Genomic DNA, 25,350 nt, shown 5'->3' with positions numbered 1-25,350 from the left:
CTGTAAAACAGTGGCCTAGTAGACACTCTTTCACTTAAAGAAAGTTGTTATTAATATATCATCAGTTCTTTTTCATAGCAGGTTCATTACAGGTTTGTTACAGAAGAATAGAGAATAAAGTACAGCACTATAATAAAATATATAATAAACTTATTTTTTTTCTTTAGCAGTTTCTCTTCTCCAAAATGTTCTGTACAAATTCAATGAAACATCTGACTTGCCTTTAGGGGCTTGTTGTGAAGTAAACCCACAGACAGACAGACAACAGGACCATCAGACATCATTCAACACCATCAAAGCACACATCCACTGTTGAGTTGAATGAATGGAGTCCAACTTTCATTATCAATCAATTCTACCATACTTTTTACAGAATTACCCAGGATTTAAAGCACACAGCAAGTAGACCATGTTGGGCTTCCAGGTTAAGTAATCTGTACAGTGTAATAGCATTAAGTAAAGCAGCATGATGGATGACGCTCTACTCGGGGTCAAAGTCAAAGGAATGTTTAAAGCCTACTAAGAAAGCCCTCTGTTTCCATTATGCTGCAGTGCTGTTTTCACTGTAATCATTCACTCATATATAAATAGCATTTCTATATATTTTCTAGTATTTTATTTATATTATATATCATATTAATATATACATTTACACATTATTATGTACATGTACACTCATTGACAAGAAGTTGTTGGAATCAAGTGAAATGTTTTAATGTTGCAAACTATGTTATGACACTCATAATTTGCTGAAGCTGCTGTCCAAGCCGGTCCCATAAATGCTTTTTTAGATTAGTAATCAATCTGGCAACCAGGCAGGCCAAGGATGTGTATGTTATTTTTGTTTGTCAGTATATATTTCTATTAGTGCTGGACGATTTTCACAATTAATTTGGTTAATTAAAAATTACAGTTTTAATTACAGTTTAATTACAGTTTAATTTCTAAACTGTTTATTCGTCTTATCTTGGTTACCGGCGCCTTCCACAAACTAATGTGGGCATATTTTCTCAACATTTTGCTCAGTCCGAGGACTAGGCTCGTACCGGAAAAAGTTCTGGCACTGTTCCAGCACTTTCGACACAAACACTCGGTAAGATAAAGCATATATTTAGATAGAAAAAATGTATACTGTTTCTAAAACGGGATCTGTGATTAATTGTGGAAAACAATAATAATCGCTATTTCAAAGTTTCGTCTGCGACTCGTTTAGTGCGTTATTTCTCAATTTTCAGTCACAAACCTGCATTCAGAAAACTAATCTAGTGTCCATCAGTGTGAATAACTCCATGGCTGTGTTTTGAATCATTGATTCACTCAGTGAGTTGACTCAACCCAAAGCGTGTGAACACCAAGCGTCTGAAATTTGTATTATTTCTATTGGTCAAGACTCATTGTTCATCCCTCATTGCCTGAATGAAACACTACAATCGTTTCCAATTGTAGGATGATAATTCCACACTTTGCTAACATTCATAAGGCGTGCAGGTTTAGAGGATCCCTGACTTTAAGGCTAATGCTTGGCTTCTGGTTCCATAGTCTTAGCTGTCTAACTGGAGACCCTGAAGGCCTCTGCATACTTCCAGCAAAACAAAGTTTGTGAGCATTGCACAAAGTCGAGCGGGCTTTCGCCAGCCTTTGAGCTGGCATACTTTCTGTGGCTTCATCCACAAAGTTGGGCGAGCGAAGCCCCTATGCGACGTCTGCGACTATTACTTTTCTCTGCAATTACATCCCATTGTTCGCTGAAGCCACGCAAACGTTGTCTCTGCATGAAGTATGCCAAGGCCTTAAGAAGCATCCTGAAATGAGCAGCCTGTGAACTAGACCATGCACTTCAACAGTATTCAACAGTTTACATTCATTCCATTCAGATCCCCAGTTCTTTCAGTGCCTTAAAAAACAGTCAGGTCATGTCACATTATTAAAGCTTATTGCTAGAGGACCCACAAAGTGAGACATCCCACAAGACAAATTTTGCTTAAAGTGATGACAATGCTGGTCAAACTCTTGAGAAGTAAGTGTGTGTTTCTGGAAATTGTGCATGGTATAATCTGTATAATAATGTTGGTTCTTGAAAATAGGACGTTTACTTAAACTGGTAAGGACTCTCAATATATCAATGACATGATAGTCTACACAGAGAAAGCCAGGATGCCTCACTGAGATGGTTTTATGCTTTAATAGAAGCAGAAAGTGCACAGGAACTCTTCGTGTCTGTGTTGCAAGGCCGGTATCCAGGTATCTGCACACCTTTGCCGTGGGTCCTTATTGATGCTCACATCAGAGGTGAGGAACAATACACCATCATTTCTTCCCAGAAGGATGACCAGAGGGAAGGAGGGTGACGAGGAAAGGAGTAGGGCGTGTAGAAATCACATAAATCCATTGTGTTTGGTCACAGTTGGAGTCGGAACGTTGGGGAAAGCTCTTGACTGTCCTCTGTTGCCGCTCTCAGTATAGTCGCTTTTCATAACTACATCAGAAAGAGAGAGTGCACAGTTAACATCTGAAGTTAGAAAAAATTGGTAATAAAGCCATAGCTCACTGAATCACCACTATATCTGAGTTTATAAGCAGTTGAGTTAAATTTTAAAAATCTGAAATAAGAAGGATCTTTTACATTTTTGCAGTTTACTTAGACACAGATGAATGTGTATATACAGCTCTGGAAACAATAAGAGACCACTTCAGTTTCTAAATCAGTTTCTCTGATTTTGCTATTTATAAGAATATGTTTAAGTAAAATGAACATTGTTGTTTTATTCTATAAACTACAGACAACATTTCTAACAAATTCCTAATAAAAATATTGTCATTTAGAGCATTTATTTGCAGAAAATGAGAAATGGCTGAAATAACTAAAAAAGATGCAGAGCTTTCAGACCTAAAATAATGCAAAGAAAACACGTTCATGTTCTCCTCCACCAATCTTACACACTGCTTTTGGATAACTTTATGCCACTTCTAGTGCAAAAATTCAAGCAGCTTGGTTTGATGGCCTCTTGATTATATTCCAGAGGTTTTCAATTTGGTAAAATTAAAGAAACTCATAATTTTTAAGTGGTCTTTTATTTTTTCCAGAGCTGTACATAGGTGATTGTACAAAACTGTGCAAAAGTTTTAGGCACCTGTGTAGTAAATGATTATTTATTTACTAAACACTGACAAACAAAGTTACTTAAAATATTTCAAACTAAATGCTAAAACTACTGTCTTACAGTTTTTCCCCGATTTTTTTATCGATACAACTTATGTTTACCTGCATCTGTTCTTTTGTAAAATTATCTTGTGCTTGCAGCAGGTGCACATTAACTTTTTCACAGTTTTTTTTTTTTTTTATGGTACACAACATGTAATTACATTTAAAAATATATATATAGCAAAACAACAATATCTCCCATCTGATTAAACTCAATATAACTAATTTTTATAACATGTTACTATTCATGTAAAAACAAAAGGCCATGGAATGGATCTAATTTCAACTCTAATAATATTGATTTCACTCATCAAGAGCTTAAAAGTCAAACAGCCTGGTCAAAAATAATTGTAGCAATGACAATGAATGCACCAAACCATCAGTGAATATGTTCTACTCAGTTAAAAAATAATAATTTAGCAAAGAATTTAGCATTTTGGTCAAACTCTACAGTATACAGTATGAATTTCGTACAGACTTCAGAGCTGCAGAAGGATACTGGGATACTACACAATACGACACACTATAGATACTGATGGGCCTGAAAAAAAGTGAGCTTAGCCTCCACTAAATATCCTAAATCTCACTAGAAATGCTACACAATCCCCTCCACCATGGCTTACAACAGAGGCACAGACATGAGGACTCAGTACTTACATGGCACAAAAGAATATCTACAATGAATGCATTAAAAAAAGAGGAGAAGAAGACAGTTTCACATGTAAACTCTACAATTGCATCAGAAGATATGGGGGAGTTTGGTGGGTAGCAAAAACCAAGAGGGGATTGCTGAGTGTCTGAAAACTTTAAGAATGATCCAGGAGATGTCCTACTGCTACCAGCCATGAGCATCTTGCTGCTTTATGACCCTTTTAAAGCCCTACTGACTAATTAAAATGATTGAATTTTAATATATTGAGCTTTAAGATATTAAGCAAATTCTATAAACAAGGTCCAGTGCTTTCAATATTTTAATGGACACTTTTAATCTTTATGGACCCTTTTTCAATACAAAACAAAAATCTAACATTCAAAGCCAAGACAGGAGATACTGCTATTCTGCTGCAATATATATATATATATATATATATATATATATATATATATATATATATATATATATATATAAAAACATAACATTTTTTTGGCTTATTCTTGCTTGTATATGGATTTCGATAGAAGCCTAAATACACACAAAATACTGTTTTTGCACCCAGAATGGTGATCTGGCATCCTTCTGATTTCTCACAATGTTCAATAGAAAGGGGTCCATAAAGCACAAGAACAAACACTAATAAGCTATTTCTCAGACTAAAGACCTTTAAAAAGATCACTAAGAATGTTTGGGAAAGGGACACTGAGCCACAAAGAGCCACAGAGACACTGATGAGGTCAGGAGGGAGGAGTGAGGTGAGCAGATTGGAAGGACACTTACGAGTGCAGGCCATGGACGCCTCCTTCCACCTGAGCAGACATGGTTCTCTTCTCAAACTTCAGCTCTCCAGAGTACATCATAGATCTATGTATAAAACAAATAAGAGATTATGTATAAACTCGGTTTGGTTCACATTTTTTAAAAGGTCAAACACATTTTAAAGCTTAAACTCTTAGCTTTATAGCTCTTCTAAGGATTTCTAATGATCTGTTAATGTCCTCGCATGTAGGTGATTGTTCAGTTCCGGGTATGCTTGATCTCAGCTTTACATTTGATAGTGTAGACCATCACATTTTAACTAATAGATTAAGGGATTAATTATCTGCTACAGTACTACAATGGTTTACATCATATCTTACTGAGAGAAGCTTTGATGTGTCAATTGGAAATTTTGTCTCTGACTTTGCTCCATTGTCCTGTGGGGTTCCGCAGAGTTCGGTTCTGAGGCCTTTGTTATTTTCTCTTTATATGCTGCCTTTGGGACAGATTGTAGATGGTTTTAATATTGTTTATCATCTATGTGCTGATGACATTCAGCTTTTCTTCTCGTTTAAACCTAGTGAAATCCATACATAGTCTTATAGACTGTCTAGAAGCTATCAGGGATGGACGGCCGATAACTTCCTACAGCTAAATGATGATAAGACAGAGGTTCTGATTGTCGCTCCTGATAGAGTGAGCCCATTGATCAAGCAAACTCTTGGGCGTTTTTCTCCGGCAGTCCATGCAAATATGCGTAACTTGGGTGTTATTTTTGACCAGTCCTTGTTGTTTGACACACATGTAAAACAGCTGACAAGATCTTGTTTCTTTCATTTAAGAAACATTAGCAAGTTGAGATCTATAGTTTCAAATGTGGAGCTAGAGATGCTTATTTATTCTTTTATTTAATCTCGCATTGATTATTGTACTATGTATTACTGCACTTTTCTCTTCCCTTAGAGTGTCTGCTCGAAATTGCTTGCAGGAAATACAGAATGCTGCAGCTAGATTGCTAACTAGGTCAAACAAATGATCTCATATAAGTCAATTACTAATAGTACTGCATTGGCTTTTATATATCTGATTTACTTCACCCACACGTTTCAGCACGTTCTCTTAGGTCAAGTAACTTGAATCTGCTGTCTGTTCCTCGCTCCTGATTGAAGACTCACGGGGATCGAGCATTTGAGGTTGTTGCTCCTAAATTATTAAAAAAATAAACTACCAAACTCTTTAAGAGTTGCTGAATCAGTGGAGTCTTTTAAAAAGCATTTAAAGACTTATCTTTTTAGGCAGGCTTTTGGATAATGTATCAGGTTCCCTGTGTCTTTAATCTTATATGTTTTGTTATTTTAGATTGTGTAGTATGAATTATTTTGAAAAGCACTGTGTGACTACTGTCTGTGAAAGGTGCTGTATAAATAAACTTTACTTAAATTACTTACTTACTTACTTTATATCATCACAGAGTTACATAGGCCTACAGAGTGAGGAACTGAGAAGTGGGCCCAGATACAATATCCACCATTAGCCTTGTGATACTAGCTCTGCAGTCTGATAAAGAGATTACGCTGAGTCATGCTCTTACCGTAAGATGGACAGGCTCTTTGCCCCAATATCCTGGCAGCCATGTTGGATTCCAGCAATGAGGTAAGGGACAAACTTATGGATGGAGCCCTTATCCTGAACCGAGCCAGATACTCCCTGAGCAACCTTCACCTTATCACCCTCACTGTAACACACACATACATACAAGAAACACCTACATTATAGGATACAGAATGAGGAGATAAATATATAAAGGAATTGTACAACCAACATTATTTTGTGCAAGTGCCTGTGATGTACAGTGTATACCTGAAGTAGCGTTTCTGGCTGCTACTGTTCTCCATGGCATCCAGAGAGCCCATACCGCGGTACTTCTTCAGCCGTACTCCATCCGAGAAAAAGTACTCCCCAGGTGCTTCAGTGGTTGCTGCTAGCAAGGAGCCCATCATCACTGTGAGGATGCAGAATAGAAAATAGGTAAAGAACTATTAACAATGAAAAAATACCAGCACTGGGGTAAATTGTTTAATTATTGTGTAATATTACTGGGTTGATATTAGGGCAGTGTTTCAGCAAGAATGTGTCAATACTATGCATGATACAGGCTAAAATTTTATATACTTTGTTTGTTGTTATACAAAAATTAGACCAATTCACATGGGATTAAAAATCTCAGCATAAATAACTGAGATGGGAGTGGCTACTCCAGAAAATGTGATGCTAACTAACCTTATAACCCACTTGGTAGAAGTATGAAGTTTTGGTTTGAACACAACTCCTACATTGTATATTAATACTGAAGTCATCCAGACTATGAAAGAACACATAAGGAACAAGTAGACAAGCAAAAGACAATTATCCATTTTGATGGAGAATCTCAGGGAACTCCCCCTACCCCCACCCCTTTGCACTCACCCCTTTAAATAATATTATTTATTGCAAATTTTATATTTTATTCAGTATTAATATATTGTCCTGAATTATCTTTTATTGATATGGTACTAATATATATATATTTTTTGAATGATTTTTAGTAAGTTTGTTATTGTAATCGCTGCCTTAGAGAGGATGCTAAACTACATTTCACTGTTTTAAAATTGTTCTTAACATTGTTTTTTTTTTCAACGACAATAAAACTATTCTTCTTCTTCTTCTTCTTAAAAGTGTTAAACAAACCAAAATACTCTGCGAAGCATGAGGAACTTTGTGCAGCAGAGGTCACTCTTGTTTTTTTTTCTTTTCTGAGGTGTTCCAAATGAGATCTACTTTCATCATAAAGTTTTTGATGGTCTTTGAAATTGCAATTGAGGATATTTTCAAAGTTCTTGACATTTTTCAGATTATATGACCTTCATGTCTTAAAGTATTTTTTTTTCTCTACTTAGTTAAGTAGTTCTTGCCATGACATGGATTAGACTATTACTCAAATAGGGCTATTTACTGTATAGTAACTTCACAACTGATTTTCTCATTAACACATTAAGAGGCAAGACATTCAAGTAATTAACTCTTTACAAGTTCAGCACAGCTGCTAACTGAATGCCAAGATGTGCAAAGCTGTCATCTAAGCAAGCAGTGCCTACTTTGAAGAATTTAAAATATAAAACATATTCTGGTTTCTTTATCACATTTTTATTTACTGAATAATTCCATAATTCCAGTTCACTTTAGAGTGACTCTACATTGCATAAGATTATCAAATAATGAAACACTACTAACATTGTAGAGCACAGTCTGTGAAAATGACTGACTGTGCTCTATCATGTGCTCTACCAAGAATTCATTAATACATTATCAATATATTATATCAAAATACAATATCATGATGCTTTGCTGTATGAATATTATCTTACAATTAACTAATATTAAGGTTTTACAAGTTTAACACCATAAGGGCACAATTCAAACCCTGCAAAGAGAAACAAGTGAGTAAAACTGTTCAGATAGTAGGACTTTAGTGTCAAAATATAAGTCTAAACTTTTTTTGAAGATTAGAATACCTGTGGATGCTCCCAGAGCCAGAGCCTTTACTACATGCCCAACTGTCTGAATGCCACCATCAGCTATTACTGGCACTCCAAAACGCCGAGCGTACTCCGCCACCTTGTACACAGAGGTGCCCTGGGGTCTGCCACATGCCATCACTGTCAGAAAAAACACAGAGTGTCATAAATGTATCCTACAAGTTGGATTAAAACAATTTTTGAGAAAAATAATAAGTATTTCCATACCTTCCTGTGTGATGCAGATGGATCCACAGCCCATGCCCACTCTGAGTGCATCCACACCAGCATCGATTAGATTCTTAGCCTGAGCAGCTGTTACAACTACATACAACAAGACAGAGAAAGAGACAGAAGAGGACGTTTTATATTAAAATACATAAATATACAATTTTCAATTTATACTAAAGTAAAAATAGAACAACAAAGACTCACCATTGCCACCCACCACCTGTAGCTCAGGGTATTTCTGTTTAATGTAGTTGATCATGCTGATCTCAAACACTGAGTTTCCCTGAGATGAGTCCTGTAAGACACATACAGAAACATCACAAAAAACTCCCTGCATTCATTCCCAAGTCCAGACTACTAAGATACAAATACAAGAAATAAAATAGTTAGTTTCATAATTGACAGTCTACTGGACGAGTGTTACAATGGTAAGAGAGATAAATCAGTCAATTGCATGTTTCTGGGTTCAAATTCCAATACTGACTGGACATTAAAGGCTTGGGACTACTCTGATGATCTGCAAAAACAACAATTGTTCTATAGTGAAGAGTAGCCCAGTAGTATAGGAAGTGACCTGGTAAACCAGATGGTTATGGGGTTAAATCCCAATACTGACTAGACAGGTAGTAAAGGAATTAGCACTTTGGGAACATCCACGGTTGTCTACTGTAATTATGTGAAAAAGCAAATTAATCCATTAGTAAGACAAGTATGCAAGTCAACCAAATGGTTTTGGGTTTAAATTGCAAATGTAGTGAAACCTCTGGCTGTGGGAGCATGCACAAGGAAGTAATTATGTTGGACAAGATAAAAAAACTAAAAAATTCCAGCCCATAATTCTATGGAAACAAGTAGCCAAATCAAACAGGTTGTGGGTTCAAATCCCAATATTAGCAAGTCCTGGCTGTGGGAGCAAAGTCAATGCTGTAGGACAGTTTTAAACAAAACCCTGATCTACAGTTATACAGTGATAGGTAGCCTAGCAGTAGGAAAAATACAGTAAGCCAGTTAACTGGACAACTAGATGATTGTGGGTTCAAATCTCAATATTGTCTGGGTATGTAGTGAAGCCTCTGGGAGCCCCTGCAGTTATCTACTCTGATGATCTGCAAACACAAGTTATTACTACATGAGAAGATAAATAAAATGCTAGTTCTAGCATTCTATTGTGACTCATGGTTGTAGGTTCAAATCCCTTTAGTGACTAGATATTTCCAGTTTGGCCCTTGAGCAAGGTGCTTAATGCATTGCTGTCCCAGGTGATGCTGGTCTTTTGGTGATGCTGTGCTTTTGGGAATAGGCAGGCATCATCAGGAGTTTTCCATTTCAAGTGAATTAATGAAGCATCGTTTCGATGGGCAGCAAATTAGTGGAAACCTTTGCAGAGTACTTATTTTCCAGGAGTTGGTTTGCACCATTGTACTAGCTGCATGCACTTTAAATAACAAAGCTAGAACGAGTTTTCTTACATAAAGAAAACGTATATATTTTTTTAAAGATTCATTTAAATAATTGATTAATGAGAATAATATGAAGAGCCCTTTAAATAATCCCCATGCAATGTAAAGGTTCTACACTAACAAGACCTTTTTGAAGAGAAAAAGGCTTAATTCCATTTTCTTTGTTAACAATTACTATAACTTTGAATGAACCTTTATTAAATATTTACATATTTTGATGGTTTGTATCTGTATCGACATAAAGCTCTGAAATAAAATAAGAGACCACTTAAAAATTATGAGTTTCTTTGATTTTACCAAATTGAAAACCTCTGGAATATAATTAAAAGGAAGATGGATGATATCAAGACATCAAACCAAGCTAAACAGCTTGAATTTTTGCACATATTTGGCATAAAGTTATCCAAAAGCAGTGTGTAAGACTGGTGGAGGAGAACATGCCAAAATTCATGGAAACTGTGATTAAAAAACAGGGTTATTGTACAAAATATTGATTTTTGAATTCTTAAAACTTTATGAAATTGAACTTGTTTTCTTTGCATTATTTGAGGTCTGAAAGCTCAGTATCTTTTTCGCTATTTCAGCCATTTCCCATTTTCTGCAAATAAATGCTCTAAATGACAATATTTTTATGTGGAATTTGGGAGACATGTTGTACATAGTTTATAGAATAAAAGAACAATGTTTATTTTACTCAAACATAAACCTATAAATAGAAAAATCAGAGAAACTGATTTAGAAACTGAAGTGGTCTCTTATTTTTTTCCAGAGCTGTATATCTGGTTCTTGAAGAGTTGTTCCACTTCTTAGAGGGAGGATTTTACCTGCCTCCCCTTGTAACATGTTTTCAAGGGGAAGGGTGACACTCAGAAACAAGGCATAGCAGTACAAATGAGAAATAGGAGTGGACCTAAGAGTGTACTGAGTGTCAGGGTCTGAAAATGGTTCAGAAAACAACATAATCATGGTCCTCTTAGGAACTCAAACCTACCAGCACCACCACATCAACTCCAGCCTGCATGAGCAGGTCCAGCCGGTACTTGTCATCCTCACGAGTACCAATTGCAGCACCACACAACAGCTGTTTTCGAGAGTCTTTCGAGGCCAGGGGGTAGTCTCTGTTCTTCTTCAGATCAGTGCGAGCAATTATAGCCACAAGCTCATCACTGTCATTCACAATGGGCAGCTTACCTGTGATCAGAACAGGAAGCAATGATACACTATAGTTTTAGTAATTTCACATATTGTCCACTGAACTACTACACAATACTCTATGTATATGCATGAATTTAAATGAAAGCTGGAAGTTTACACTACTTGAGCTTCCATATACGTTTAATGGTACCACAACAGAATCAGACCTTTTTTGCTGCGCTGCAGGATGTCATTTGCTTCTTTTAGTGTAACTCCAGCTGGAGCAACAACTAAATCTTCTCTTTTCGTCATTGCCTGCCAGATAAAAAAATCACAAAAAAGATATCTTTACAAACAATACCACATCAACTCACCTAAACCTTATCAAAAATAAAAGTCAAAGCACAAACCTCCTCCAATGGCCTGTCATAGTCCTTCTCTGAGAGGAAGTCAATGTCTCGTGACGTAACAATGCCCACTAGCTTGCTGCCCATCTTGCCGGTTTCAGTGATCGGGATCCCAGAGAAGCCGTGTCGGATCTTGGCCTCAAACACGTCTCCAACAGTGTGCCGGGGACTCATCACTACTGGATCTGTGATAAAGCCCTGCTCGAATTTCTGAAATTATAACAAAGTGCATGTCAGTAGTTATAGGCCTCAGTGAAGTTTGGGAGAAAAGCTGGATACTGTTTCTTCAAGAGATCATCATTGGAGTCAGATTGTAATAGATTTTTTATACACTCTGAGCAAAACGGGTTTCATATAGTACTAAACATGTATTTTATACTCTTTAATGGAAATCTAAAGATGCTCTTAAAACCCATCTACAATTTCCAATCAATCTGAGAGAAACGTTAAAATGTTGGCAGAAGAAGAACTAATTAAAAAAAACAAAACATTTTTAAAAGTGCAGCAACATCACTGAAGTTTGTTCTTCACTGTGCTTTAAAGTTAACTGGAATTTCCCTCTTGGATCAAAAAAGTATCTGGCTGTCTGTCTGTTTGTCTGTCTGTCTATCTAGTCTAAACTATATGCATTTTCCTGAATTTGCAACCCCTTTAAAATTCCCTAAAGTTGTGTTTCTCTCTAATCCATCTAGATTGCAGCTGCATCCCAAAGCCAATGCTATAGCACTTACTCTCTTAACACCTCTAACACACTAACTACTAACTACTAACTACTTACCTCATTTCCTTCTTCCCCTCCTTCACTTCTCTATCCCATTATTTCCCTTCGACCTCCTTTAAGCCCTCTCTAAACAATGTTTTATCTTAACTTCTATTACTTTTGTACTTGACTATTGTAAGTCGCTTTGGATAAAAGCGTCTGCCAAATGTAATGTAATGTAATGTAATTTAATGCTATAGCTAAGTTGGGCTGTATTTCTCAGCTGCTCCATCATAGAGTTCTGTTTCAAATTGAAAGACCCTTTGTAAACAGCCACAACATTTTGAAACAACTGATCTAAACCATAAAAATAAGATGAAATGTTGGAAAAGGATTTTTTTTGCTAAGTTTCGTGTGCAATTGCTATTGGCATCACCACAAAAGCCTTTTTGGACCATGTGACCATTAGGCTACTAAGAAGGAGTCTTAAAAAGACAGTTCTATCAAGGAACAACTCTAACTTCACTGCAACCTAGGCCTTAGAAAGCAACTAGATCTAATTTATGCAATTTACTGTAGACATGTTTTTTTAGGATCAGCATAAATGTTATTTAAAAATACAGAATATCGGATATCTGCATCAGTTCACAATTTCCATATAACTCACCTTAACTTTCCGAACCTCATTTGCTTGGAATTCCGGAGTGCAGTTGTGATGGATGATCCCAATCCCGCCCATCAGCTAATACACAAATCAGCCAAATGTCAAGACAATGAGTTATATTTCTTCATATTACTTCTTTAAACTGTGGGTTTAAGTGTGTTTATGTCATATACTCACAGCCATAGCAATGGCCATGGAGGATTCAGTCACAGTGTCCATTGGAGAAGAAATAAGAGGGGTCTTCAGGGTGATCTTTCGCGTCAGAGCAGAGGTCAGATCCTGAGTAATATCACAAAATAGATAACCATTGTCTTAATAATATGGCCATTTATTGTTCCTGGTAACTTTTATGTTCCTTCTGAATAGAACTGCAATTTGACCCTTATTTCTATTTCTGAAATCATTTATGCTGATGGGTGTATATGAAAAGTTTAAATACACTTTTTAAGACCATAATCTAAAATAAATCTTGCAAACATACACACACACACACACCAAATAAAAACATCTATTTTATTAAACTAATAAACACAGTCTATCTGAGGCACACTGTGCATCCAAAACATAAACCCAGCTGTTCTCACTGCCTAAATCAGCAAGACACTTATTTAATCTCCCAAACACAGGCTACCACTTTCTCCCAGTTACTCTCAGCAGCCAGCATCCTGCACCCACACACACACACACACACACGCGCTTCTGAGACTCAACTTCAAAACATTATTAAGCAACTGAAACAAATCAGCACAAGAACAGGGGTTACATCAGGGTAAACAACAATTTCATCTTCATTACGCTGTCCCACTGGTGTACACTTAAATTGACATATATTTTTTATGTAATGAAATAAAATAAAATAATAAAATATTATAAAGTAATAAAATATTTTTTACAAAATCTCTGATTGGGTTAGGGGGTGTCCTGCCTACCTACACCAGACCTGTTGTCAAACTTCCATTACCAACATCTTCCACACTTCACACCTTCAGACCACACCACTTAAAAACTAAGATATACAAACATTTGTATATACAATAATAAAGATACAATTTGTGCAGCTGTGCATAAAAATAATAATTTGTAAGTGGTTTGAATATGCTCCTGGTTCCATCTTTGAGGGACTGTTATCATATAACTAGGCCTATCATAATAACAAATTATCTTACACAATATCTTAAATATATAAAATACACTCATGTGATAATTTAAATTATTGTCATTTTAGACCTATTTTATGCTACTGATATACTTTTATAAAATGCAGTTCCATTTTGCACAGAATGTTTACATATGCTCATAAATAAAAAGCTCATTCATGTGAGTGTTCTTTCCTTACAAAGTAAAACAAACTGTTGAGGTCAGCAAAATCGTTGAGGTCACCTCCATCTACTTTGCATTAAGTTCAGGCCTAAAAGGACTAATTTAGTATTAATATTAGTATTACTACTGCTAATCCTTTTAATCATTTATATTTCAGTACTTCGTAACAATGCACTTTAATATTAATGCGACAATTAATAATGAATTAAACCGTGGCCTTAAGTCTGCTCAGTTGGGGTTTTATGTTCTCAGGTCCCTTGCAACAGCACAGGCAAACTAAGCAACTGTATGGGGCCCTGAGCAGGCCAGGGGCCCCCGGACAATGACTGGTTATGAATTGAAAGCAACGACAAACTGTGTGAGAGGTTGTTTAAAATCTGTGACCATCAATGCAATCAAAGTACAGCCTATCCTTTATATTCAATAATATTTGATTCATTGTATTTATTTAACTTAGTTAGTTACAGTTTTATATGGTTCTATTTGTAGCTGTGCTCTGTCTGAACTCATTTCTGCCTACTGTGAAAGAGACAACACATTTGGCCTTAAACTTGATCAAACAACAATAGAACATTTTAATTACGATGGTGATTATAGTGTGGTTCATACCATTGCTTTGCTGTTTAAACTACACTTGATCTGACATTATTACATTTTTGATCAAGACTGAGGTGAAAATTTGCTTGGGGCCTTCAAATGCCTTTAAAACAGCCCTGCATGTTCTCATGGTCTCATTTCTGTATTTCTGTACAGCTGGTTTATGACACCATTAATTTATGAAAAGGATTATGCAAATACATTTGGCTTGACTATAACTGACTGCACAAAAACACTGGATTCAAATAAAACTGGTTATTAAAATGAATCTCTTCTGCTGCACTTTGTTTAAATACCACACCCTAAAATACCTAACCCTTCATATAAAACAACAAGAAGAGACTTTTTATTCTCAGTTTTGTTCTCACTATATCACTCCCACACACACACACAAACACACTACACACATAAACAGGCACAACCACCAACACATCCTCCTGCCTGTGAGAACTTGCCCTGTGCTCCTGGGACTCCAGCACCACCTGAGCCTCTCATTTGCATCCTCTCAACCCTTTCTACTCTCCAATAACCTGCTCTATATCTGCACCTCTAGCTCTATCTTCACTGGCTTGGTTTGATTTCAGTATACACAGCTGAAAAAACTGAGCTATAACAGATCTGGGCCAGTTGGGGAAACCTAAATTATTACTAAACTAACTGTATTTATATAACTGCATTTACATTTACACTGATCACACAAAATTAAGCTCTTTTTAAAGGGATTTTAAAGTTAAGGTTAGCTGACTACATATTTTAATTGTACTTACCACTTCATCAGAGGTGAAGTCAATGAAGCCGGGCAGGATTAGGAAATCACTGGAAAAAAGGCAAAAGAGTAAAATCACTGAGAACAGCAAAAATATACACGATAAAAGACAGGCCATACAACCAGCAATGGTTTAGTTCACATTAGAAATTTAAAATGTTTTTAATTTTTTATGGAAACTGAAACCAAGCAAAAATAAAAATGGGTAGCTCCTAAAACATGTCTGTCCTTTGCAATTTGTTGGGGTCATTTGAGGAGGGGGAGTTGTAAATGTGTTTCTGTGTTTGTTTGTATAATACATTTCTTGATTAAGCAACACTATACTGTCGCAACTGGTGCTGAAACTCTCTCTTCTCTCCCACACTCAGATCTGCAGCTTCCGGACTACATTGCCCAGAATGCACCACACACTGACATCACACCCAATCTCGATCACATGACACACCACATGACACTTACAGGAAACAGGTCACCTGAATACTAGCCCTATATAAGGGGCTCATTTGCTCTTAGTCTTTGCTGAGTATTAACAGTTTCTCCTCGTACAACTCGTTTTTCCATTGCCTGTGTTACTCTCACGTTTTGACCTTGCTTTGCATTACTGACCTTGATTCTTGCCTGCCCTCTATTATTACCTTTCCGTGTTTTGACCTCTGGACTACCCTGGTACGTTAGCTCTTTGGTGTTGCTGTTTACCGGTATTGGCTTTGTTTTGTCTGACTATCGCTTTGTCTAATACTTTATTTAATAAAGTATATTTTGATTTACATCTGCATGTGTCTGAGACCTATACTATCATAAAATATACATTGTTACTGCTGCAACAACATTTAATTCTAGTCATTTTGTTCGTTCAATTGGTAACATCACTGAGAACAGCGAAAAAAAACATGATAAAAAACAATAAATAAAATCCAGGAATGGTTTAGTTTATATTAGAAATGCAAAACGATTTTTTTGTTTTGCTGGAAACCGAAACCAAGCAAAATAAAACTGGATATATCCTAAAATATGGCTGTCGTTTTCAATTTGTTGAGGTTATTTAAAGGGGGGGATTGTATGGGTGTTTGTCTGTTTATTTGTATAACACATGTCTTGATTAAGCAGTGCACCATTATACAGTATTACTGCTGCAACAACATTTAATTCTTGTCATTTTGTTAGTTCAATTGGTAACATCACTGAGAACAGAAAAAAAGACATAATAAAAGACAAGCCATAAAATCCAGCAATGGTTTAGTTCATATTAGAAATGCAAAATGATTATTTTCCATGTATTGGGTTATTTAAAGGGGGTGGGTGATTGTATAGGTATTTCTGTGTTTGTTTGTATAATACATTTCTTGCTTAAGCAGTGCAACATTATTACAGCTGTATCAAGATTTAATTCTAGTCATTTTGGTTCAGTTGCTCCATTCATCATGTAATGTGCACACAACAAAAAATATATCAGCTGGTGTTTTTTTTTTAAGATTCAAGAGACAAGGTTTTGACATGATGGCAGCAACAACACATATTCTCAGGTACGTTTGCCTCTCCATGTATGACAATCCTATGGTGTGAGCGCTTACATAATCTACTTAAGACTGTGGTGTCCTGTTAATGTTCTTAGCTGTGTCATCATCACACAGTGTCTCCGTGAAAGCAGCATTACTGTCACACCAGAGGACAAGAGAGACACACAAGCAACCAAAGGGCTCCCATTAGTGGAGGTTTTAAACCTGACGGGAAAATACACTATACGGACAAAAGTTTTGGGATGCTTACATATTACTAAAAATAAAGGAGCTTGTATTGGCATAAATATTAATATTTAGTTTATAGGTTAGGAACACTGCAGTTATTGAACCAGCAGAACATTTATATGCCCAAATATTTGTGTATATGTGGAGGTTGTATGGTTCACCCATCTAGGACCCAATAAGATTTGTAAATAGAATCCATATATGGATCATCATATATGGATGTCAGTGATGGGCCCCTTTAGGAACTGAATGGGTTAACCATAGGCCCCCTTTTTTGCATTGCACTCTGCATATGGGGCCTAGATGGGACCCATGTGATATTGTGTTGGTCTGTAATGATGGGGCCCCTTTGGGAAACACTTATTCATGCATAGTCCAGTGATCTCTATTCAGTTTTTGCTACACATCATCCAGTTTAACAAGATTTTCTACACTCTATGTAATGAAATGTGCAGTTGGGTCAATGTTCTTTAAGCACTGACAATATCATTGATATGAAAGCATGCATTGGTGACTTTAATGCACTATGCTCCTCAGAAATCATCGACCCTCCTCTGTAACTTTACATGGTGTTATGCGCTGTAAGGCTGTTTGTCCACATTTGTGTTTTCTCTTACAGTCTCACCTTTTTAAGCTCCCCCATTCCTCTGACTATCTAATAGTCTACAAGTGTGCTTACTCAGCTGAACGAGACTCTAATTGTGTGCTAAGTGGCTAGACTGATGATGTAGGAGGATGGCTTATAGTCACGTCTGCCAGGTGCGTCCAGGCTCCTCCTCCGTTCCATTACCATGACCCAACAAGCCAACTGATGAAGTGGAGCAGTGCGGCCTGCTCTCCATTTGTTTTGGTTATGGTGAATGGTATGTAAAATCCTGTAGCTTCACCTTAATGTTTTTTGATTGGAAGCTCTAGGGGGTGTAACCTATTTATTTTGGTGGTTTGATTATGTTTTTGATTAGGGAGTCATTCTATGTTTATTGTATTTTCTCTTCGTTACTTTTATGGTTAAGTTAGTTTGCAGAGGGACGTTTTTTGTATTAATTGGTCAGAGATCATTCCTGGATCATTGCTTCCACAATGATGAGTCGAGGTTTGGGAAGGTTGGGGGAGACACCTTTATGTTGTAGTCCTATCCTAGACTGTCACTTTATGGCTCTGTGCTTTATAACACTTCCACTACTCAATAATAGTACTCACAGCTGAAGAACTTTCACCAACTGACTTGTCACTAATGTTTGTAAAGGCAGACTGTATGGCTAGGTGCTTGATTTTAAACATTTGCTCCAATAGAAACTGAAGGAAACTGCTGATAAAGATGTGTGCCCACTACTTTTGTCCATGCAGTGTACAGTATATAAGTGTCACATCTTAGCCAGTGTCTGTCTTCTGCTTTTGTCGTCCTCTGTTCTCATGTTTTGTTTAATCCCCCATGTGCTGCTAGAGCACATAGCTTTGTTGTGTTAGTGTTCTGTCTCCGCCCTAGCCCCGCCCTAGCCATTAGTGTTGTCACTGTGTTTCTTGTAACCCTGCCCCCTTTAATTCCTGCCCCAGGTATTCCTCACCCTTTCTGTGTATATATAGCCCGTAGTTTGAGTGTTTCCTGGTCGAGTCTTTCGTATTTTTTGTGTTCCATAGAATCTCTGTGCTTCATGTATCCAGGTATGTTGTTTTGTGTGCTTGGTTTGAGTTGTATTCCATAGATTGCATGTTTACAGTTTAAGTTTGTTTAGTCTTAGATCTCAGTGTTGTTCCTCTTATAGGGTTTATTGTTTTACTAGCTTATCCTAGTCTTAGTTCTTGACTTAGTTAATTTAGTATCCCAGTCCTTTTTCTTAGTTTTTACGTTACCTGTGTTTGCTTTCAGTTTTGCTTTTGTACATCATGTTTGTTTAAATACATCTGGTAACACTTTCTATGAATGTCATCTCTATTAGACTCTATAACCACATTCATAACATATTATAATGCAATCATTAGGCATTATAAACATGGCTTTAAATGTTTATAAAAATGCATAACCCATTATAGCCATGTTTATAAAGCATTATGACTTGTGATCATAATATGTTATAAGCTGTGCTAAAATGTTAAAATAGTGTATATATATCGTTAATAATCTAGTCCCACGATAAAAGTCTGGCACTTTACTTAGATCGAACCTGTTATAATACATTAGAATTTACTATAATTAATATTATGTTCAAGGCAAGAATAATTTATCAGTGGTTGAAATAATATTACTGAGGGTGTGTTTATAAGTTGGAAGCTTTTTTTGTCATGATACAGTCTGCAAGCAGGGACTGAGTTTCTTGGTATTGATGTATAACATGTTATAAACACAGCTATAAATGCATTATAATCACAGTTCATGATGCATAATAAACATAGCTATGATGAATTATAGTTTTATAAATATGTATAGCCATCTTTATAATGCCTTATAAATGCATTATAATGTGTTATGAGTATGTTTATAGAGTCTTATAGAGATGACATTCATAGAAAGTGTCACCATAAATCTTATATCTGCACTAAGATCGGTCCTACTCATCCCTGACAATAAGTGCATGTTTTTGATATTAGTGAGAGGGCATAGTAGGATGGCAACCACAATACCTCAGCACCAGAGCATCCAGAGTGCCAGTGTGTTTGATCTACAATAGATAAAACCTCCATTAGTGAAGATAAAAGATTTCAGCCAGGAGCACAGAAATAGACAGACACCCCCCATCTGCTAATGAATGCCTAGGAGAGGATCTTTATTTCTTTGATAAGATCATCAAAGATTCACCCTTATGTTATTTGTATTTAATAGCCTGGACAGGACAGGCAATGCCCTCTTCTTCTGTTGTGTCTCTTTAAACATCTATCTCCCTCTGTCTCGCTGAATGGCCTCAAACCATGAAGTGCCCAGTTTCTATGGATACATCCTGAAGGTTGCCATAGAGCTCAGAGCCATCTCCCTTACAGACTCCTGAAGAAGTGCCCGTCTGTAAATCAACCGTGTCTGTTTACAGGCTACTCAGTAAGCCTGGCTGGACTGACCACTAATAGTGATGTGGAAGAAGGTGGACTCAGGAGGACTTACTTGTATGTGAGACCATCTCCTATGGAGAAGAGCTGCTGGGCAGTGAGGCCATCTTCAGGAACGTAGCCTGTGCCCCCACTTATTAGATAATCAGCCATACTGTTAAAAAAAAAAACACATGCATTTATACACATAATACACACTGAGGAAAGCTCAATGTGAGAAATAAATAAACAGTAATAAATATTTTTAAGGGATATTTACACAATTTTCTTCTTAGTTTTGAGTCATTTTGAATTTTAACCCATTAGCTAGGAGTCTCTTATTACACTGTACTACCAGAACTGGGAGAGTGAAGGCTAGCATAGCATCTTTCCCATTTGCTGCTAATAATGCTAGCAATAGCAGGAGTTGGATAAGATGCTAGACTTCACACTTGGAGGAGAAAACACTATTATCTTTGAGTAAACTGCTGGATAGCACCATGCTTAGTAATGGGGAAAAGAGAGGGCCACCCTAACCACCAAAGAGAGCATGACCAATAGTTTTTTGTAGAAGCCACAGCTACACGTTTTTTGTAGAGGACACATCCTCGGCCATCAGGGACTAAAGCAGGAACTGTATTGTAATAATAAAGACAGAACCCTGGAGTCTCAGAATATACATATAAAAGACATGAAAACTTAAAGATGAGATGGGTTCATTGGAATGAGCTGGGAAAGCAGTAAACTATTGTTTAGCACCTTCAAGAACTCCTTCAGGATGCCGAGAAACCTATTCCAGGTGACTCTACCTCATGAAGATACCAAGAGTTTGCAGATCTGTCCTCAAAGCTAAATGTGCTACTTGGAAGAACTTAAAATATGAAACTAAATTCTGCAGGTGTTGATGTATGAAGCAAATATTATCTGTCCAATACACATCAAGATATCACAATGCCATTTTTTCCAATATTTCAATATTTTTCATCCTTGCAGTAACTTTAACTTTGTACTTTAGGTGTTTGTAGTGCTCTACTATACAAATAATAAACACATTAAGGCATTTATTCTATAAATACTGATAATCTAAAATGGTTGACCACATACAAGGCACATAGATTAATTGTCCAAGTCATACAAAGCTCTTGAGGGAGGATTATGCCTGGATCTGAAGCTGAATCTGTCCAACAACTAATAAAGTCTATATAAACTAGATATCCACAAGTATCTAGGCACCCCTACCAAATGAATGGGATGCACTGACTCAAGATCATTGTGTTGACAAGAGGTTTTCAAGTCCACAGGATTGAAACTGCATTATCTGGCATGATGGAGCTACAATCATTACCTTCATGATGATTTCGAGCACCAGAAATAATGAAATCAAATCCTCCTCACAGCAATGTTTCAAAGAAGTCATATGAAGCCTTTCCAAAAATGTGGAAAATGTTACTGTTGAAAAAGTTGTGAAACATATCCTTTGGGGTGAATAAGCTCCATCCAATACCTTTATTATGAGTTTGAGTACCAGAACCAATCACCCAACATCGTCAGGACCAGACCTATTTGAGGCTAGTGTGGCTGGATGCAATCTGATCCTCCTCACAGCAATGTTCTTAACATGTAAAGTAACACCTCCAGAAGAGACACACTCACTTTAACGAATCCACTGGGTTTTAGAAGGAGCGCTAGATGAGAAGTTGTCTACAGATGCAGGTATAGAGTGTATGGTAACGTCAGCACGTACAGTAGTACACTCAGCGTTACATCAGGCAGTGGGTCAGTGGGCGTTGCCCTGTCGCTCTTTGATCTACATCATTTCCCGAGCGGAGCAGCAGCTGTAGCGGGTTCTCTCTGTGTTTAATCCGCAGGTTCAGCGTTTTCTCCTCGTTTCTCCTGGATTTTATCAACCCCTCCTCTTTCCCAGCTCTCTAAATGCGTCAGAAAACACTCATGGCGAGATGGTGAACGAAGCAGCCGGCGGCAGGGGTCCTGGGGGTCTTCTCGGCAGACTGTAGCTAACAGCTGTTCTGCTGCTCTGACAGTGAATATAAATGAAAGCCCCTCTGCTCGGGTTACTCACATGACCAACCAGCGACAACACGCTCTCAGCCCAGGCGGAGCTCACACAGACCAGCAGCAGCAGCAGCCCTCCAGATCCTCATCTACGAAACAGATACAACCCAACCCAGCAGCCTCATCCTGCCTCATCCCCCAACTTACTGAGAAATCTTCCTCTCTCTCCCACCATACACCTCCGTCTCATCATCATCCACACCACCACCCAATCACACTCCCTAATCTCCCAATCTGTCTCTCTCTCTCTCTCTCTCTCTCTCTCTCCCATCAGACCCCTCCATCCCCTCATCATCATCCACACCTCCACCCAATCACACTCCCCAATCTCCCAATCTCTCTCTCTCTCTCCCATCAGACCCCTCCATCCCCTCATCATCATCCACACCACCACCCAATCACACTCCCCAATCTCCCAATCTCTCTCTCTCTCTCTCTCCCATCAGACACCTCCATCCCCTCATCATCATCCACACCACCACCCAACCAATCACACTCCTTAACCTTTCTCTCTCTCTCTCTCTCTCTCTCTCTCTCTCTCTTTCTCTCTCTATCTCGCATTATCATCTCCCTTATCATTCTATAAACGTTGAAAAACTGTACTATATCTAGACATATAAAAGTGTATGCCATAAATAGCCAAATTTGTGCTGAAGTGGCAATAAAACCCAAACAACCAACCAACCAACCCTATTGACAGATTGTTTTGCTTTATATAAGCAACATACATCTCAGTTTACATATATGTTGTCAAGCTTTTGCCACTGGATTGTTTGCAGTGTAAATAAACTAATAAAAAATACAAGTATTGTAATTGTAGTAGTAGTAGAGCAGTATTACTTATCCCAGATAGCAACAGAATGACGAATGAATGTTGAAAGAAAGTCTCTCTCAGTGATTCTGTAAAAGTGGTGCTATCAGACGATGCTCTGGATATGGCCGTGTAACTGAGAGCCTTTAATCTGATGCTTCTAAGCAGTGACTGCTGCTGGATTTCTACTCTAAACCACAGATTAAATATATGGCACTTTCTTTTTAATGTAATCCTTCATCAGACAGGAATGTAATGTGAAAGAGGATAGGAAGGCGAGTGGTCATATTTGAACAGCTACAGCCATATGCCAGGGTTACATAAAAGAACGAGGAAAATGAGAAGGCATAACAGTTCACACATTACAGTATTTTGCTGTATTGCAGCATTATGACTGGTTTCTGTGTGCAAGCCAATGTGTTTCTGCCATTTCTGGTCATTGTGGTTGTCGCACAAGAACTTTTTTTAACTGGCTTTACATTGATTATAAAATGTATTGCACTAGAATTAAAATATTCTGATATGTTTCTCAGCCAATTGAGAAAGACATTCTGATTGGCTGCAGCTGGCCATCAGGCCTTATTTTCATACCAGCCACTTACACTTGTCTTCAATCTTCAACTGGCTAATAGAATAAATATAAGAAAGCTTATGGCTTAAAAACATGTGTTCATGACATAAATTTACAACGTGTGAATCATTTTAACATATACTGTATACATTCTGAAAACATAATTGCAGTCAAATGAATCTAAACTGAATTATAAAACTGAATAATTCATAATGGATACTGAATAATATCATAGCAGCTACTGAGTAATTCATAATAGATACTGAATACTGCATAGCAGCAACTGAGGAATTCATAATGGATACTGAAAAATTCATTGTAGCTACTGGGTAATTCATAATGGGTCCTGAAAAAGTCATAGCAACCACTGAGTAATTTATAATGGATGCTGAATAATTAATATTAGCTACTGAGTAAATCATAATATATACTGAATAATTCATAGGGTACTAAATAATATAGGCCTTAAAACTAAAGCACACACTGAAACCTACAGTGCTGAATAACTTGTAAAAGTTATAGACTAATGATTTGTAGAAACTGAATAATTCATAGTAGATATTAAATAGTTCATAGCAATTATTAAATAAACTGTAGTGCATACTGAATAAGTCAAGAAAGCCCTGAAAAGAGTGGGCACTAAATAATTAATAGTAGCAAAGTGCTGCTATCTTGTCTGTTCAGGCTGAACATCTGAACTCTCACCTCTCTGGCTCGTACCCGGCCTGGATGCGGGTGGCGCTGTATCGCTGTGCTGCCGTCTCGTGCCCGTGGCCGTGCCCGTGAGGTGTGTTGTGGCCGAACAGGCCGTGGAAGTGGGGGTGCTCGGGGTCTCGGGGGCTCAGTCGTGGCCTGGCAGGCTCTGTGTCGCCCACGATGCGGCGGTAATCGATCTGGTACCCGTCGTGTTCCCCGTCCGTGAAGCGCTCGTAGCCATGGCCCTCCATCCGAGAGAAATCCAGCCTGTTCTCCTCCACTGTGGCCCTGCTGATGTCCAGCTTACTCCTAACACCTTAGTACCTCCAACACCACTGGTGAATAGCCACCAGCTCGAAAAAGGTGAGGGAGAAGGGGAGAGTCCTTATAGCAGTCAGAGGCTCATCCAGCATGAATTATCCGGGCAGTGTGCATGCAACAGGTAGGCTCAGGTAGTCTCAGATGGGCTCAGGTGTGAAGCTCTGAAACAAGGGGCTTCCTCCTGGACTAAATAGGCCGGCGTGGTCAGCTCTGGGTGGAACTGGGAGGTCTCCAGAGATGTTCAATTGAGGGAAAGGCTGGAAAGGAAGCTCCTGCTGGCCTGAAAGTGGCGGGTGCTGCAAGGAACCAAAAGCAGAGCAGGATTCAGGGTTTGAAAGAAAAGCAAACACTAATTCATCAGGACTGTAGGAGCATGTGTGTGTGTGTGTCTCTCTCTCCACAGCTTAGCTCTGTTTCTGACAGAAGCGCGTCACTTTCACAAAGAGGATTGCGGCATTAAGAGTGTGTGTCTGTGTGTGTGCACTTGTTGGGAGGGAGTAACTGTTCTACATGCTGGGTAATGCTGGGAGGAGAGGAGGACGGGGGACGGCACTCAGGTGCAGTTTCCCGCCTGGGGTTTCCTCCAAGGTGGAGATATCAGCTGGTGTGTGAGAGATGCATAAACAGAATGTATGTATATACTTTATGTGTGTGTGTATATATGTTAGT

The 25,350-nt window shown here is 37.8% G+C and overlaps 1 protein-coding gene across 5 annotated transcripts; it reads right to left on the bottom strand.

The window, feature by feature from the left end:
- Window positions 1-496: 496 nt before the first annotated feature.
- impdh1a (IMP (inosine 5'-monophosphate) dehydrogenase 1a) lies at window positions 497-25,123 on the bottom strand. 5 transcript variants are annotated; one of them, XM_007250927.4, is made up of 16 exons: window positions 24,370-25,122; window positions 20,286-20,384; window positions 15,451-15,499; window positions 12,944-13,045; window positions 12,770-12,844; window positions 11,406-11,612; window positions 11,223-11,310; window positions 10,853-11,052; window positions 8,606-8,696; window positions 8,399-8,494; window positions 8,168-8,311; window positions 6,477-6,618; window positions 6,208-6,351; window positions 4,638-4,721; window positions 3,860-3,876; window positions 497-2,476 (listed from the first exon to the last, which is right to left on the bottom strand). In XM_007250927.4, the coding sequence occupies exons 1-16, from the start codon at window positions 24,609-24,611 to the stop codon at window positions 2,376-2,378; spliced, it is 1,881 nt and encodes a 626-aa protein (XP_007250989.3). In that variant the 5' UTR covers window positions 24,612-25,122; the 3' UTR covers window positions 497-2,375. The 5 variants fall into 5 exon arrangements, with proteins under 5 accessions (XP_007250989.3, XP_007250991.1, XP_007250992.1 ...); XM_007250929.4 differs by lacking the exon at window positions 24,370-25,122 and adding an exon at window positions 21,555-22,500; XM_007250930.4 differs by lacking the exon at window positions 24,370-25,122 and adding an exon at window positions 21,863-22,500.
- Between the last annotated feature and the right edge of the window lie 227 nt (window positions 25,124-25,350).

The sequence above is a fragment of the Astyanax mexicanus genome, chromosome 9 (genome assembly GCF_023375975.1).
Source record: "Astyanax mexicanus isolate ESR-SI-001 chromosome 9, AstMex3_surface, whole genome shotgun sequence".
NCBI lineage: Eukaryota > Metazoa > Chordata > Actinopteri > Characiformes > Acestrorhamphidae > Astyanax > Astyanax mexicanus.
The sequence above is the reverse complement of the archived record's forward strand: the minus strand, read 5'-3'. Positions and strand labels throughout refer to the sequence as shown.